The sequence below is a fragment of the Panthera pardus genome, unplaced genomic scaffold (assembly GCF_024362965.1).
Source record: "Panthera pardus isolate Hobbes unplaced genomic scaffold, ASM2436296v1 HiC_scaffold_17, whole genome shotgun sequence".
In the NCBI taxonomy this organism is placed as follows: domain Eukaryota; kingdom Metazoa; phylum Chordata; class Mammalia; order Carnivora; family Felidae; genus Panthera; species Panthera pardus.
In genome coordinates this window covers 22,778,006-22,794,157 of record NW_026526732.1, presented here as the reverse complement: position 1 = coordinate 22,794,157, position 16,152 = coordinate 22,778,006, and the positions used below count along the sequence as shown (strand labels likewise).

At 44.4% G+C, this 16,152-nt stretch overlaps 1 protein-coding gene across 1 annotated transcript in view; it reads left to right on the top strand.

The window, feature by feature from the left end:
* AIG1 (androgen induced 1) overlaps window positions 1-14,903 on the top strand; it is a 313,679-nt gene extending 298,776 nt beyond the window's left edge. Inside the window, exon 5 of the mRNA XM_019425103.2 lies at window positions 14,780-14,903. Coding sequence (XP_019280648.1) covers window positions 14,780-14,831 — 52 coding nt within the window. The 3' untranslated portion in view covers window positions 14,832-14,903. The remainder of the gene's footprint in view (window positions 1-14,779) is intronic.
* Window positions 14,904-16,152: the final 1,249 nt, after the last annotated feature.

The following is a 16,152-nucleotide window of genomic DNA, read 5'->3' as shown; positions in this document are numbered from 1 at the left end:
TATGATCCTAGTGTTTCTTTAGCTCAACATACTCTGAACTTCTTAAGTCAGAAGAAATTTGGAAGAATTGCTTATTAGAGGCTGCAATCAAATGAAGACTTTTTTTTTTTTTTTTTTGAGAAGGGGGGAAATTCCTCCCTGACACCTTGGCTTCTGACCAGGCTGCACTGACATCCTGTGGTGTGGTTCTGGAGTCCAAAATGGACTCGGCTCTGGCTCCACACTCCTGCTCTTGTTTCTCTTCCCTGCGCTTTGCTCTGCCCCACTCCCCACTCCCACCCCCTGGTTCCTTCTCAGCTGCTTCTCCTGGCAGGGAGAGAAAAAACAAACACCTGCTTGCCCATCATCTCACATTCCCCCTGCTGTGGGGGCTTGCTGAGAGGGGCACCTCCCCTGCCCACTTGGGTGAAGTTCTTGGAATACCCAGGGAGAGGGGGTCATTCGAAGCTAAAATTGGCTGCTTGCTGTGATGACTAACAGCCACCTGGGCCTGCCATTCTCATGGATCCATCTATTTGTGGAATATGGAGCTGTTTAGGGTGTATTTGTGTACATGCGAAGTCTTTACTTATAGGAGCACATTTAAAAGAGCTGGAAACCCAGTCTGGGAAATGAAAAAATATGTTATATTCATTTTCTAGAGCTGCCATAACAAAAAAAAAAAAAACACACACCGGATGGCTTAAACAAAAGAAATACTCACCTCACAGTTATGGAGGTTAGAAGTCTGAGATCAAGGTGGGGGGTTGGTGGGGCTGGTTCCTGCCCAGGGCTAAGAGGGAAGAATCTGTTCTAGGCCTCTGTCCTTGGATCGTAGACAACTGCCTTCTCCTGTGTATCCTCACATTATCTTCCCTCTGCGTATGTCTTTCTCTTCACATGGCCTTCTTTTTATAATGATATCTGCCATATTGGAGTAGGGGCCCGCTCTGCTCCACTATGACCTCACCTTCAACTTAACTAATTACATCTACAACAACCCTATGTCCAAATAAGGTCAGATTCTGAGGTACTGCAGATTAAGTCTTCAACAAATGAATTTAAGGGGAGACATAGTTCAACCCGTAGTAGGTGTTGTGAGCTTACCACATGCCAAGCCTTGTGATGAATTCTGGGGACACACTCTTGAACACGAAAGGCAGTTTCTACCCTCCCAGAGCTTGGTCGAGATTACAAAGAGTAAGAAGGAAAACTACGCAATCAGTAAACGATGCTGCAATAGGGCCCCAGGAGGGACTGTGGGAGAACACAGAGGAGCGCTAAACCCAGCCACGGGACCCAGGGACGCTGCGCCACGGAAGCAAGGTAGAGGCGGAAGCCTGAAGGACAACAGGAGCCGGCCAGGGAAAAGGTGGAGTGGAGCCTGTGGATATTCCAGGTGGAGAGGACAAAAAGAGGAAAGTCCCAGAGGGGAGAAAGACCGTGGCCAGCAGGGAGAACTAAGAGAATTTCCTCGGGGTTCAAGGATGGCGTGTGAGGGTACATCCTGAGTGTTATGCAGAGGAGGAAAGTGAGTGAAGGCAGAGATGACGCTGGCAGGGGAATGATGCAGGGCCTTGCAAGGCTGCTGAGGAGTCTGGACAGAAACCTGAGGGTACTTGGGAGCCACTGAAGAATGCCATAGAGGAAAGGACACAATCACACTCTAAGATTTAGAAAAACCCCGTTGGCTGCAGTCTGAAAAGGAGGGGTACAGGGAGGAAGACCACTTACAGGGACATCTCTGTGGTCCAGATGAGAGGTGACCATGAGAGTGGCAAGAGATGGAGGCCCTGGGTCATGATGCTTGCTCATCCTTCACATCCCAGCCAGGCTTTACAGACCTCGCAGGCCCCTGCCTTCTCCCAGGGGTCACTTCCCATGTTCGTGTGAATGCTAAATGTCCATCTTCTCAAACAACTTACACGATTACATGGTATTTACCACGTGCCAGGAACTGAATTAGACATATCAACCCATTTATGTATCAACAAATAACTGTGGGGGCACCTGGGTGGCTCAGTCGGTTGAGTGTCTGACTTCAGCTCAGGTCATGATCTCATGGTCCGTGGGTTCGAGCCCCATGTCAGGCTCTGTGCTGACAGCGCGGAGCCTGGAGCCTGTTTCAGATTCTGTCTCTTTCTCTCTGCCCCGATCCTGCTTGTGCTCTCTCTGTCTCTAAAATAAATAAACGTTAAAAAGATTTTTTTTAATAAAAAAAATAATAACTGTGAAGCAAGTGTCATTATTATCCCTGTTGTACATAGGGAGACAAGAAGGTCTTGCCCAAGGTCCCCAAGCTAATAGCTAATGGGTGGGAGAGCCATCATGTAACCCCTGGCTTCAGAGTCCACGCTCTTACTCATGACTTTCTAATCTCTCTTACAAGCAGGCTTCCATGTTATCATCACATTCAGTAAAGTGCCTGACATATAATAGTCCCTCAGTAAATTTGTGTTAAATGAGATATATGCACCCTTATGAGACATATACACCCCTACATTTATTGCAGCATTATTTACAATGGCCAGGATATGGAAGCAACGTAAGTGTCCATCAATAAATGAATGGATAAAGAAGATGTGGTAGACGAATATCATGGAATATTACTCAGCCAAAAAAAAAAAAAAAAAAAAGAATAAAATCTTCCCTTTCACAACAACATGGATGGACCTAGAGGGTATTATGATAAGTGAAATAAATCAGACATTAAAAAAAAAAAAAAACCACCACTGTATGATTTCACTTATATGAGGAATCTGAAAACAGAATAACAGAACAAACAAAACAGACTCACTAATACAGAGAACAAAGCAGTGGTTGCCAGAGGGCAGCTGGGCAAAATAAGTGAAGGGAATAAGGAGGTACAAACTCCCAATTATAAAAATAACTCCGTCACGGGGATGAAAAGTACAGTATAGAAGATAGTCAATATTGCAATAATTTTGTGTGGTGACAGATCTGACGATACTTGTGGTGGTGAGCACTGTATAATGAGTAATACTGTCTAATCGCTATATTGTGCACCTAAATGTACCATTGCAACTATACTTCGATTTAGTAGAAAGTTCTTGTTGAACGAATGTTGGCGATGATCAGGTGTATATGGTGAAAATGGCAGGTGGTGGAGGTGAGGGGTGGGAAGTGAAGCCCTTCATTGAGTTAAGGATCCCAAAGGGGAAGCTGTGACCAGGCACTGCAGAGAGAATGAACTAAGAAAATCTCCACCAGAGACCTCCACATGGTGGGGCAATTGGAGCGGCCCGATGGGACACATCTGTTCCCAATCCTCCAGCATCTGGAGCCTCAGCTACCCCTCGGTAGCTCCATGCCACCCGCTGCCCAGGTAAGAATAATAGCAATCTGAAGCTTTTCAGGCCTTACCCCATAACAGCTATTAGCTTTGGACTCTAGGCATTTTTATGAGATCTTAGTTCCAGGCCTTGAGGTTTGGCAAAAAGAGCATATTATTCACACACAAAACAACTGCATTAAAATAGCATTAAGAGTCTGGCTTCCATTGACAAAACCTAGGAAATTCAGAAATGGTGCAAAGCCTGTCCTGAATTCACCCCCACCACCAGGCCTGGGGTTGCTCTTGTTGCCAAACCATTAAGGGCAGAGAGAATGGTCCCCAGTGAGCAGAAGGAGACATGCTGGGGAAATGCAAGGCAGCCCAGGTGAGCAGGGGAAGAGGGAGGAGGAGGACTTGGAGGAAGGGCCATTACAGCAGAGGCCAAGGTCCCTGGGCCAGGCCCATGTCAGGGAGCCTGTATGGTGATGCGGCCACAGACCCTGGCCCCAGAGGCTACTCCTCTGATCCCAGGGTCATACAAAACTTGTAAGGAGCAGCCTCTGGCTTTTCTAGTCTCGAGACCTCCTTTCTACACACTGCTGCTGCTGAGACATACCCCCCTTTGCCCCATGGAGCAGAAAGCCTCATTGAAATTTCTATCCCTCTATTCATCTTGGACTCAGAGACAGCTAACAGGCAGATACTTTGCTCCTCACTTAATTTCTGGTTTTTTAAGGAATTGAGGAGAAAGGAGCTCGGTCATGGGTGAATAAGCATTAGGAGATCACTGTTAAGAAAATTTGGGAATTTAAATAATTTTGATTTGGGGTTGCATTGACAGGGAGAGAGATGAGGAAAAGAAATTTTCTCCTCTTGGCCAAAAAAGATCTTTCCTCATTTCAGATGAGGTAGAACCATTTATTCTACCCCCCCGCCCCCCCCGCCTTACAGAGATATAATTGACAAACGAAATTGTAAGATTATTAGAGTGCAGGGCGTGATGATTTGACGTACATATATATTGTGAAACGGTCTCCTCCAATGAATTGATTAACACAGCCATCACCTCACATATTTACCTTTTTTTTCTCCTTTTTTTTTTTTTTTTTTTTTTTTTTTTGGTGAGAATGTTTTAGTTCTACTCCCAGCAAATTTCAATTACATAATACAGTGTTATCAATTATAGTCATGGTGTTATATATTAGATCCACACCCCTTATTTATCTTCTATCTAACAGTTTATAGAACTGGTTCTTCAGGTGTGGTTTGGGAAGAAATTTCTGTAAAGTAATCCTAGAATTTCTAGGGCATTTTCAGTAAGAACTTCCCCCAAGCTTTGAAAAATAGTTAAGTGCAATCCAAGAACTCAAAAATGGACCCAGTTTGTTGTAAATATGGTGAACATAATATAACATCATGGCTTTACTTATCATTCTGATCCAGAATGATGTTAAATTAGTTGACCGAGTTCACACATACAAGTGGTGCAGCTGGAATTGGAACTTTACCTGTTCCGTTTCAGAGGCTGCCCTCCTAACCACCTCTTGAATTCTGCACCCACCACCACCATATTTGTTTAAGCCAGGCTTAGCCATGATCCCACCCCAGACCTGAACCATCTGTTAAGTCAACTGGGAGGTATCCAGAGCCACAGAGCTCATGATTTTTCTAGAAGTCCTTATCTTGGTTCCAAAAACCCAATTCCCTTATTATGAGGGACAGAAAAAGTCATTGTGTTCATTTCTAAATTGTTCACAATGACTCTAAAAACCATGTCTTTTTGAAAGCACATTCAAGGTTGATTCCATTTACCTCTCTTCTTAAATGTGAAAATAGAGAGGGTTCTATTCTCCCAGGTCAACAGGTGAGCTGGTGACAAAATTCAGTCTTTAGAAAGTGACCTGGAAATCACTTTTCTAATGTGCTATAAAATGTTAACAATTCTGGGTAACCTGACTGAAAATGCTTTGAAACAGCTGGCGGTTGAGAGAAAGTCCTTTCTGTGCCCCTCCTAAACTGTCATTTACCAAAGCAAGAACAACTCTGGCTCTGTCACTGAGTGCTACTATTTAGATGTCACAGCCATGGTTCTGTGACACTCCATCAGAGGGCACTAGTGATACCTCCCTCTTTTTTGTTTGAAAGAGACACATGAGAAATCAGTCAAATAAAACGACTGAGGGTGGAGGGGTGGAGAGGCAGTGTAAACAGGGGCTATAACAAGTTCAGAAGAACACTCAGGACACGGTGACATCAGCAGAACCAGTGACAGACAGCACATGGCAGATTTCTTGCAGAGCTCTAGATAATTCTAGTCTGGCTGCAATCTTTATTTAGCAGTCTTGATGAGCACGTTAAATGTGACTTAACTCTAAGTTTGAATGAAAAGCACAAGTATTCAACATGTTTCTTGGCAACACCGTTTGAAAAAATCATGCATTTTGTCTCTAGTTTTGTACTAGAGTTTCTTGGTGGGGACCCTCTTGAATTAAAGCATCCTCTTTACAGGTAGAATTTTAAGTCTTGTTCTTATTCTCCCCATCCCATGGGCCTCCACTCTGAGCACACACGCGTGCACACACACACACACACACACACACACACACACACACGTGAGTGCATAGACCCTTCAATCCCAGGTGAGGGTTTTTCTCAGCCTGGGTGTGTGCTGCTGGCCTGAAATCACTGTATTCCCAGCAGACTGAAGCAGTGAAGCCCCATGGGGACAAAGACAGGAGGTGTGAACCCATCTATCTCCCTCTCCCAGTGAATGTTTTCCTTTGATCATGCCCATTGATTCTTTTCCTTGTCTGTTCTCTCCTTGAGCTGTGAGGTCTCAGTGAGGAGAAAATGGTAGAATGAGAGACGCTTGGGTTGCAGAAATAGGGGTGCTGAGAAATAAAAATGATTTATAGGGGTTCACTAGCCTCTGCTCTTTATCTTTCTCTCCCTCTTGTAGTTCAAAATCCCACAAGTGTGAACACAGTGAAATATGTACCCTTGTCTTATCATTTAATTAGATACAACACCTCAGTTTGAGTCTGGTTGAGTTAGAAAACCTAAGGTTCAGAAATTCGGTTGAGGATGTGGGGGAAAAGCCTGCTGTATAAAGTCACCAGATTCATCCTCCTGGCACTAGAGAAGGAGGACGTCACCTCATGACCAGCTTCTCCTGAAGATTACTAAACCCACACAAACATTTCAGTTCCATGGAAACAGCAGGAATGTGGGTTGGTCTCTGAGCCTGGGAGAGAGAACTGAGCATCCCCCGTTGGTCTGGCCCCACAACCGACTTCCTGTGTTGTCACTTCATACCACAGTCACCACACCACGGGTTCTGCCTTGGGAAACACCGGAGAGAGTGTGTGTATCTTGTAAAAGTTCTCTACTTGACTACAGTGGGTTAGCTGTGTTGCTGCCCAGAGACAGGGGACAGGATGAGATGACTAACCCTGAGATCCTCTGATTGTGTCACACTAGCTGAGTGGCTTCACTCAGGGTCTCTCCTGGGTGGGAGGCTGGCAGAGAAGACCTCCAAAGTCCTTCAACCCTGTGATTCACAGGACTCAGAGTCCTGCATGATATTCCACTGTCAAGGACCATGGAATTGCACGTTTTTATTACTGGAAAGGATGAGACCACTGACGAATGCACTCATGGGGTGTTTTAAATTTTAGGCAGTAGACAAACATGACTTTGTTGTTTCTCTCAGGCAACAAGCTACCTTTCTCAAGATGACAGCAGACCCAGTTAACAGAAGACCCAGATGGCCTCTTCCATCAGAGTAAGAAAACTTCTGGAAAAAAAAAGAGCACAAAGCTTTCCTTTCAAATACCTGAAAATCCGATTGCAAAGTTCTCTTGCCTGTCCCCTCCCCACCGCTGCACACCTGGCTGAATAAAGTAACTCTTCTAGGGAAGGGTATAAGCCAATGCCATGTGACACAACAGATGCCATCCGGAAGTGGGAAGGGAGGCGGAGGGCCAGGCTGCTGAGAAGGGGGGGCGCTCTGGATCCAGCACCTTCTGGGGGGCACTCTGGATCCGGCATGAGAGGAGCCGGGGAGGCTGGCAAGCAGAAAGGGAGCTCCAAAGGGACAGGATGGAAGCCATGGATGCGGGAATGTCTACAGGATAATAGAATTACTTTTTCCTGTCTCCAAAAGCAAAGTGATATGAATCTACCAGGAAACGCAGATTTACAACACGGTAGGGACAACTGTTCAGAAGAATTTTTCTCATTTGTCGTAGTTTAGTTTGTTGTTCTGACCCTCAAGACATAAAGCTCACTTCGCAGCTAGCACGTGTATGGTCACTGAGTCCACAGTGTGTGTCCAGCCACTCCTCCGTGCCTCTTCCAGGAGCTGGCCTAGGGCCTGGAACAACACCAGCATTGTTCCTGCCGCCATGGAACTCACACTCTCCACTCACACTCTGCTCACGCTCTGCTCACACTCTGGCAGATGGGCAGCTATCAAGTCAATCAACAGAGGTCAGTCCTCAGAGTGATACATGTCTCAAGAAAAATCAATCATTCGTGTGATGAAGTGATGGGTACGGGGTAGTATTCGATAGGGCAGTTAGTAAAGGCCCCTCCACAGTTATGACATTTGTGCAGAGACATGAGTGAAAAGCAGCCGACCTTGAAGAGTAAGATGTGCGTTCCAGGCAGAGGGAACAGAAAGCGCAAAGGCCATGAGGAAAGGAGGTTGGTGTGTGCCAGGAACAGAAGGAAGGCCAGGGTGGCCAGTGGAGGAGAGTGATAGGGAAGGAGAAGGAGAGGAGAGGAGATAGGAGATGTGGCAGGGGCCAGATCACAGTAATTCATAGCAAGGAATGTGGCTTTACTGTTATATGTAATAGGAAAGCAAGGGGGGTGGGATTTAGGTAGAATAGGCTTATAATTAAACATGTAAACATAGTGTACAAATTAGGTCTTAGCAGGCAATCCCAGAAGCTGTCCGTGTACCTGGGACATGCGTGAATGGTTGCCTAACTGGGGATCACATGTGTACCTGCGATCTCTAGGATGGGCAGATCCACACAGGATTTTTTTGGATCTTGTAGGAGACTCCTGTCCTTACAGAGAGGAACTTTCACAACTATACACATTGAACCATGAGTATTCAAATAACATATGTATACTCCGTTTCCTAAACATGCGTGTGGTCCTGAATGATATCCAACTTTAAAATACAATGAATTCCATGTATTGCATACAGTGTTGTCAGTCGCTCTTCTAATCCTTGTCTGGTGAGCATGCCGCGAACACAGCCTGAAAGGGAGACAAGGAAACCTTAGGTCTCACTCCAGACCAGCCCCCATTGTCAGGAGGCCCCCAGGACCCTTGGGAAGAACCAATCTGCCTGCTCTCATCACTGTGACAGAATCACGGGTTATCAGTCATCATTTCAGGACCAGGATTTTTGTCTCCAGACTGTACCTCGCTCATCTCTGACAACATGTTGAAAGTAAAGCGTGCCTCCCTGTCCTCCTCCTGACTTTTAAAACTCACGAAGTTTGCAGTTTGGTTAGGAGCAAAAGTTGCTCAAGATTTTAGGAAGGAGATATTCCTTCACACAGCGGCATGCAGATGGCAAGATCTAAAGGGGCAGAAAAAATATTAAACATAGATCATCATGGAACATACAGAATGAGATTTAACCTTTTTGGATCAAGAGGATTATAAAATTCAGACAGCACAGCAAACACCAACCAGAGCCCAACTGGCCAGGACTGTGTCATAGCTGTTCGTATTATTCAATTTTGATGGGTCCTGGGCCCCAGGAGAGACACCACCTCATGCTCTATTGATTAACAGATGCTGGTTAAAAGGTTACTATGCAGAAAAGTTGGTTCCATCTCTAATCTTGTCTGCCTTGTTCCATCAAGTCAGGGTTGAGGAGAGAGGGCCAGGTAGTTTGCTCTGTCACCTTATCCTGATACCTGATCTCAGGATAGCATTCGATCTGGTATTTGCTATTTGGCTATCTGTCATGAGTCCTGCATCTTAAAGGACTTTAAAGAGAAATACACACACACACACACACACACACACACACACACACACACACACACACACCTAAAAATGTTAAGCTAGAAGAATCTTACTTTCTGTTTTAAATCTTTCAATTTACAGTTAAGGAAATACATCCAGGGTGAATAGTTAATTTTCCGAGGTAGCAACAGAACCAGAATAGGAAGTCACGTTTTCTTCTGCCAAATTCCCCCAAAGCTACCCAAACTGGCTGTGTTATACAGTCCCCCAAGTGTCCAGGCTCGGCGATAGCTGTCCTAATGCTCAGCCACTTGGCATTAAAGCAGGATAGGGATGCCCCCTTAGCAGTCAGAGTAGAACACAAACTCCAAATACAATATTGCCTTTGCCATATTCATCTCATTCCTTCAAATTATGATGATTCCTAATCTATCTTAAATTACACAAAACCCTCATCTACACTAAACAGCTCAAGATCAGGAAGTCAGCAAAAGGGCATCTCTAAGGCAAAAACAGCGCCCCTTGTGGCCTACAGTAAAGATGTTGGTGAGTCCCCATGGGCCATTGTTGGTGAATTGGACTCCAGTTTAATAACTTTAACAAGCTTGTCTGAAGGTTTTTCAAGCTCCCAGAAGACTGGGAACAGCAAGCAGATAAAGAGAAAAGAAGCTTCGATGGGCCAGGAGCCACAGGCCAGACCCTGGTAGTTCTAAGGTGCCCCGGAGAGCAAAGCCTGAAACACCACCAAGAAAGCAGACACACTATTCAGAAGGATGATCTCTGGGCTCTCTCCCAAACCTCCTGGGGCCCTGGTACAAATTGTGCCAACGGCTCAGTGCAGCCATTAATGCTTTTAAAGTTATCCCTGATTGAAACATCAAGAAAGGTTTTATTTTGTTCATCATGCTTTGAGGAAACAGCAAAGTGTGACCCATCTTAGCAAGACGGGCAAGGCTCTTATTTAATGTGGCAAGAACTGTTAAGACCATATTGTTTAAAGGGTGTGAACACACAAAGCTCCTCAGCTGTGTAAAATCCCCAGAGGTTTCGTGTGGCTGGGTGCTCCTGATGCTTGATTCTCTTCTCCTTAGCCTCCCCTGAATATCCAGCCCCAGCTGGCCAAGGAGATTGTGTGCTGACTCCTCTATTTTTACAGTAAGGAATGTCGATAACTTGAGAAAACAGCTTCAATTACACTTCACTGAAATTTACAAACGACCTGGACCGTGAGCATGTTCGAGGCAATGCTCATCACAGCTCTGGCTCTATCGGTGGCATTCAGCAAAACCCTGATGGGCAGGCTGATCCTTGCACGGTTTCCATTTAAACCACATACCTTCCGTACACACCATTCTCAACCCCTTCACCCTGAAGAGTGCTTTGTTTGGCACTGAGATTTTTTTTTTTTTTCTTTTCCCAATGTCCGGGACCATACGGTTGGGCTAAAGCATTGTCACAGCTGTTTTGTTAAAGCATGCATCGCTCTCAGGCTCCCTTTACCCACTCCTCCTCACAAATGAATATGTTTTTTATGGTTTCTCCTCATAAAATGTAACTTGGACACCAAAAGAATATTATTTTTAAAATAAAGCCTCTTTAAAAGAAAACACTTTCTCCTGAGGAAATCGTTGCTCTCCACCAAAGTTACAAAACAGCAAAAAGTGGCTCAATGTAACCCTGGGGAGACTGAGGTACTTTTGTTTGTTTGTTTGTTTGTTTGTTTGTTTGTTTGTTTGAAGCTATTTACAAGCAGGGCTGTTGTTCAAACCCTGGTGTCTGGGTCACAAAATCTAAGTGTGTAGGAAAAGCTTCTGTGCCCAAGAGGAGTCTGGCTTGCAACAAGAACGCATCAGCAATTGTTCTAAGGTGGAAGACAGCCTCCAGGGAAGAATGGTGTTGAAGAGCTCTCTTCACTATGGCTGTCTCCAAACAAAACCAGTTGCCCAAGATGGCAATCTGTAAGATATCAGAATAAAATAGAAAAAATATGGCACGAACTAATTTGGATTTCCGCATTCAACTCTTTACTTATCTAGCCAAATGTAAACTGGTCTTTTTCCTATCAGAGTGAACAATCTAGTAAAAGAAAAATGTAAAACAAGCAGGAAAAAAAAAAGCCTTCAACAGAATTGGCCTTTCGTTAGGGACTAGTGTCTTCTTTCCCCCTGCCTCTCGCCGAGATGGACACACAAGCAGCCACAACCTAACTGAAACCCTTCCACCAATCCTGCCACCAGCCGAGAGTTTAGCTAAAATGCTCATCCCAGTCAACTGGAATTCTGAACAAGTAATGCATGGTTTGGTGCTGTTTACTGGAAATGGGTGAATTATTCCATGATCTAAGTGTTGACCCCTTTAGTTTGCTTTTCCAGCAGCTGTGTTCTTGAGAAAATTGAAAAAAAAAAAAAAAACAAAACCAGTACAGGAACTGAAGGCGACTGGGAAACACTGTGAGGCACAAAAGTCAAGGGAAAAGTGTTTTTGAACAGTATTGTGTCACTGCAGCAATCTCAGAACCTGCTCTCTCGGTGGAGATTATTATGACTAACGGAAGCCAATCATGCGTGAGTGAGTGAGTGAGCGAGTGATCACCGCAAGGAAGTGTACAATGAAAGACAATTTCAAGTAAGTCATGATGTTATGCTTCCGAAATTAAACTTCCAGTTAAACATGGTGGAGGAAGGAGGGATTTCATTTTACCTCCTCTCTTAAAACTCACTGAAACAGAGAAATGACCAGGCTTCAAACAAAACTACACAAGCCCCTGCCAAACAGCTCTAAAGCCCAGACTGAGGTGGCAAAGGAGGCTGAGGGCCATACCCTAGGGCTCAGGCAAAATGCCAATTTGCCAAGTGACAGACCCGAAAGACAAATCCGGCATCCTCGACAGGGCTTCGGGTAAGCTTGTGTGGGCAGTGCCCTGCGAAAGGATGCCTGGCCCAGGGGGTGACTGGAGGGAGCTGGAATCAAGTTCTCACTCTATTCCACAAACAGAGATCAACTCTTTTCCAAAATCACACAAAGACAACATCTGCTCACCAAGTACTGGCCAATGGGGTTACTCTCATCCAAAGTGATGCCTTCTTGGAATTCACACAGGGCCCCGGGTGGGCTAGTGACAGCCCTGTGTCCAGTTAGAGACTGAAGATCCAGGAGTCCGACAGGCCATGGATAAAGGGGAGAATGTCTGAGAAGAACCTGATTCCATCTCCTAGAATGACATTCCAGCCCTGGGGGGGCGGGGGGGGGGAGGGGGGAGAAGGGGGTCTCCCTCTAACTGCTAATTCCTTTCCTTGGAAATATATCTTATTTATTTTCAGGCTCCAAGAAGGAGGGTGGCTTTCAGCCAAGTCCCTGAAATAAAAAATAACCAGTTTGTAGATGCTTCTCTCTCTCTAGGCCAGTAAGCATAAAAAGGACACAGGGAAAGCAGGTGAAGAGCATACATCACAAGAATGCTCTCCTAAGGAAACAAATTCCAACTAGCAAGATTTCTAAAGATAAAAACAAAAAAGGAAGCTCTCTCTTTGCCCCTCCCATGCTCATGTTCTGTCTCTCTCTGTCTCTCAATAATAAATAGACGTTAAAAAAAATTTTTTTTTTAAAAGGGGTGCCTTGGTGGCTCAGTCGGTTAAGCATCCGACTTCAGCTCGGGTCATGATCTCGCGGTTTGTGGGTTCGAGCCCCACGTCAGGTTCTGTGCTGACAGCTCAGAGCCTGGAGCCTACTTCAGATTCCATCTCTCCCACTCTCTCTACCCCTCCCCTGCTCATGCTCTGTCTCTCTCTGTCTCTCAATAATAAATAGACATTTTTAAAAAATTTAAAAAAACAAAAAGAAAAAAGGAAGCAAGTGTGATGGTTAATTTTATGTGCCAATGTGACTGGGCTAAGAGATGCCCAGATGGCTGGTAAAACATTATTTCTAGGTGTGTCCGTGAGAGTGTTTCCGGGAAAGATTAGCATTTGAATACGTAGACAGGAAGATCCACCCTTACCAGTGTGGGTGGGCATCACCCAGTCTGCTGGGGGCCTGTATAGAACAAAAAGGAGGAGGAAGGAAAAATTTGCTGGTTTTGCTTGAGCTGGGTCATCTATCTTCTCCTGCCCTTGGACATCAGATCTCCTGGTTCTCGGGCCTTCAGACTGACCAGGAGTTACGTCTCTGGCCCCCTGATCCTTGGGGCTTTCGCTCTCAGACTGAATCACCCACTGGCTTTGCTGGCTCCCAACCCTACAGATGGCAGAAAGTGGGACTTCTTGGCCACCATGGGTCCGTTGGTTCCTGTAATAAATCTCATATAGATCTAGATATCTAGATATAGGTACAATCTCTTATTGATCTGTTTCTCTGGAGAACCCCAACCAATACAGAAAGAAAGAAAAGATTTCAAAAATCGTTAGAAAATCATTACCAAAAGTGAACTAAGTAAATAAGTGCATGTCAAATTTTGACCAACGTTCTTACTTGGACATCCAAAGATGTTCATCAATATTCACTCTCATCAAAATGTAGATCCTCCCACATCCATGCCGCCTTTGGATGTTTTCAATCTTCTGAATTGTGGTCATCAGTCGGATGGGGGAAGAAAATGGCTTCTCAATTTTAATTAGCACTTCTCTGATGATTTGTGAAGTCAGGCATGTTTACATATATTCACTGGTCATTTATATTTGGCTGCCCCTCGAAGTATACTCCTGTGCTGGGAAGAATCCTCAGAAGAAATGTGAATGACATTCTCAATTAGGAAAAAACAGACTCAGTGTTTTTGAGGTCAGACTTTGCTGGAATTTTAGCTGTAGAGTCAGCTTGGTCCTTAGGGACAGACTTACTTTTGAGAAAATCTAGAGGGCCAAATTATGTTATGAGGTTTTCTAAATTTGGGGTCAGCCAAAGGCACAGAAAAGAGAAGAAACAGAATCAAAGAAGTCAGAGAAATCTTACTCAGGGTCAGACAAGACAGTCTGCTAAGCTCAGTGATTGGGATAAAGGGATAAAACCAAAAAAAACCCCCTTCATCTACCAAAGTATCCTTGCTAGTGCCTGAAACTTTGAAAGTTACGATTTGGGGGTTATGCTTTGAATCTCTAAAAGTCCACGATCAACCACAAGGTTTTTAAGTACCTACTATGCACTGAACACTGTCCTAGGCTTTGAGAAAATCAAAAGGCACCATAATTCAGCATGGGTTCTGGATCAAACAAAGGTGAGAACATAGCAGGACTTTTGCTCAGAGTCATGACACCAAGGCTTTTCTTTTCAGAAGCAATTTTATTCTTGCCGGCACCACTCAGTTGGGTTCATACCTGAAGAACTGAGCCCCGAATGCCACGTGGCTTAGTTTCTTATGTATTTTTTACTTCTTTGTCTCCCATATATGGTAACACACCAACATGCAGTTTGATTAAGTGGTTTCATGTTACAAGGTTGTGAGGGATGTTGTCAGGTATGCGTATGGCCAGGTTGCCTTCACGTGTTTTTGTTTTTGTTTTTCTTTTCTTTTCTTAGGGAGAGGACACAACCACAAGAGAAAATCCTGGCTCAACTAATGACACAGTGAAAAATGATGGTAAAAATGCCCCATTCAAAAAAAATTGTTTTGAAGAAAGAAAAAGAAACCTTTCCTTACCAACTACTTAGTTGCTTGGAATCGTTTGTACAAAGGCAGGATAAACGATCTCTTCTTTTTATTTGCTAGCTTGTAAAAAATAAAAATAACTACTCAGCCCATAGGAAGCTAGGATAAGTAGAAGAAACAAGGTAATTAAACAGTTTTTGCTTTGGACAAAGTCGATGCTCTGCACATATTAATCCAAGGTACCACACTCAAGACTATTTAAGGAAAGGAACCCTTTGCCATCTCCACAAACTCTGAAATAGCCCCAAGTGTGAGGATTTGCATCAGCTCTTGCTGTTATGCAAATCAGAGAGCGGCTGGTAGGGTGGCCCTGTTTATTTTCGTAAATGTGTGGGTAGGGGAGGGAAAGTGGCTGTTTAAAATTCATTTAAAACTTTTAGTTTCAAATTATCGAACTCTGAAAGAAGGGACTTAGATTTCCCCGGAACAAAATAAAACAAAGTTTACTTCTGAAATATGTCAGGCATAAATACACTTAAACAAAACTCTTTAAAGCCACATTTTTGACTGTTTGAATAAGAGAGTTGAGAATTTTCCTACCAAATGGATAATGTAAGTTCAATTCATCTGCAGACTCAGAACTTATAGGCTCCCATATCAAACCTGCTAGCTCTTTGCCACCACTGTAAAAAGTCATGATTCCCTGACCTCTTCTGGGCCTGACCACTGCTTCTAGAGTTCATATCTGATGCTCTAGGCAACTGTGACTTCCAGAATAGAGTCTTACCTAGGGTTTGTCTCCCACATCTATGACATTCCTCATCCCATCTAGGGTCTAATACCTAGTACTCAATCTTCTTCCAGGGCCCAGGTCACTGCCGAAGGCTCCCATTGGCTGAATTATTAACTGTTAATGCAGATGTACCTCTGAGCCTCTAAATTGCTTCCTCAATGTGTTAGGATCACATAATCGAATCATATTAACTGTCAAGGACTAGTCGTTATGAATGTTAGTATGGAAAAATAAACATACAAGAAGAGCGGAGAAATCAATTAAAAAGCACAACTGTAGGGGCATGTGGGTGGCTCAGTCAGATGAGCATCTGACTTCAGCTCAGGTCATGATCTCAGGGTTCATGAGTTCGAGCCCCACCTCGGGCTTGCTGCTGTCAGCCTGTCAACCTGTCAGTACAGAGCCCACTTCGGATCCTCTGTCTCCCTCTCTCTGCCCCTAGAGAGAGAGGGAGAGAGAGAGAGGAGAGAGAGAGAGAGAGCGAGAGTCCTGCTTGCACTCTCTCAAAAA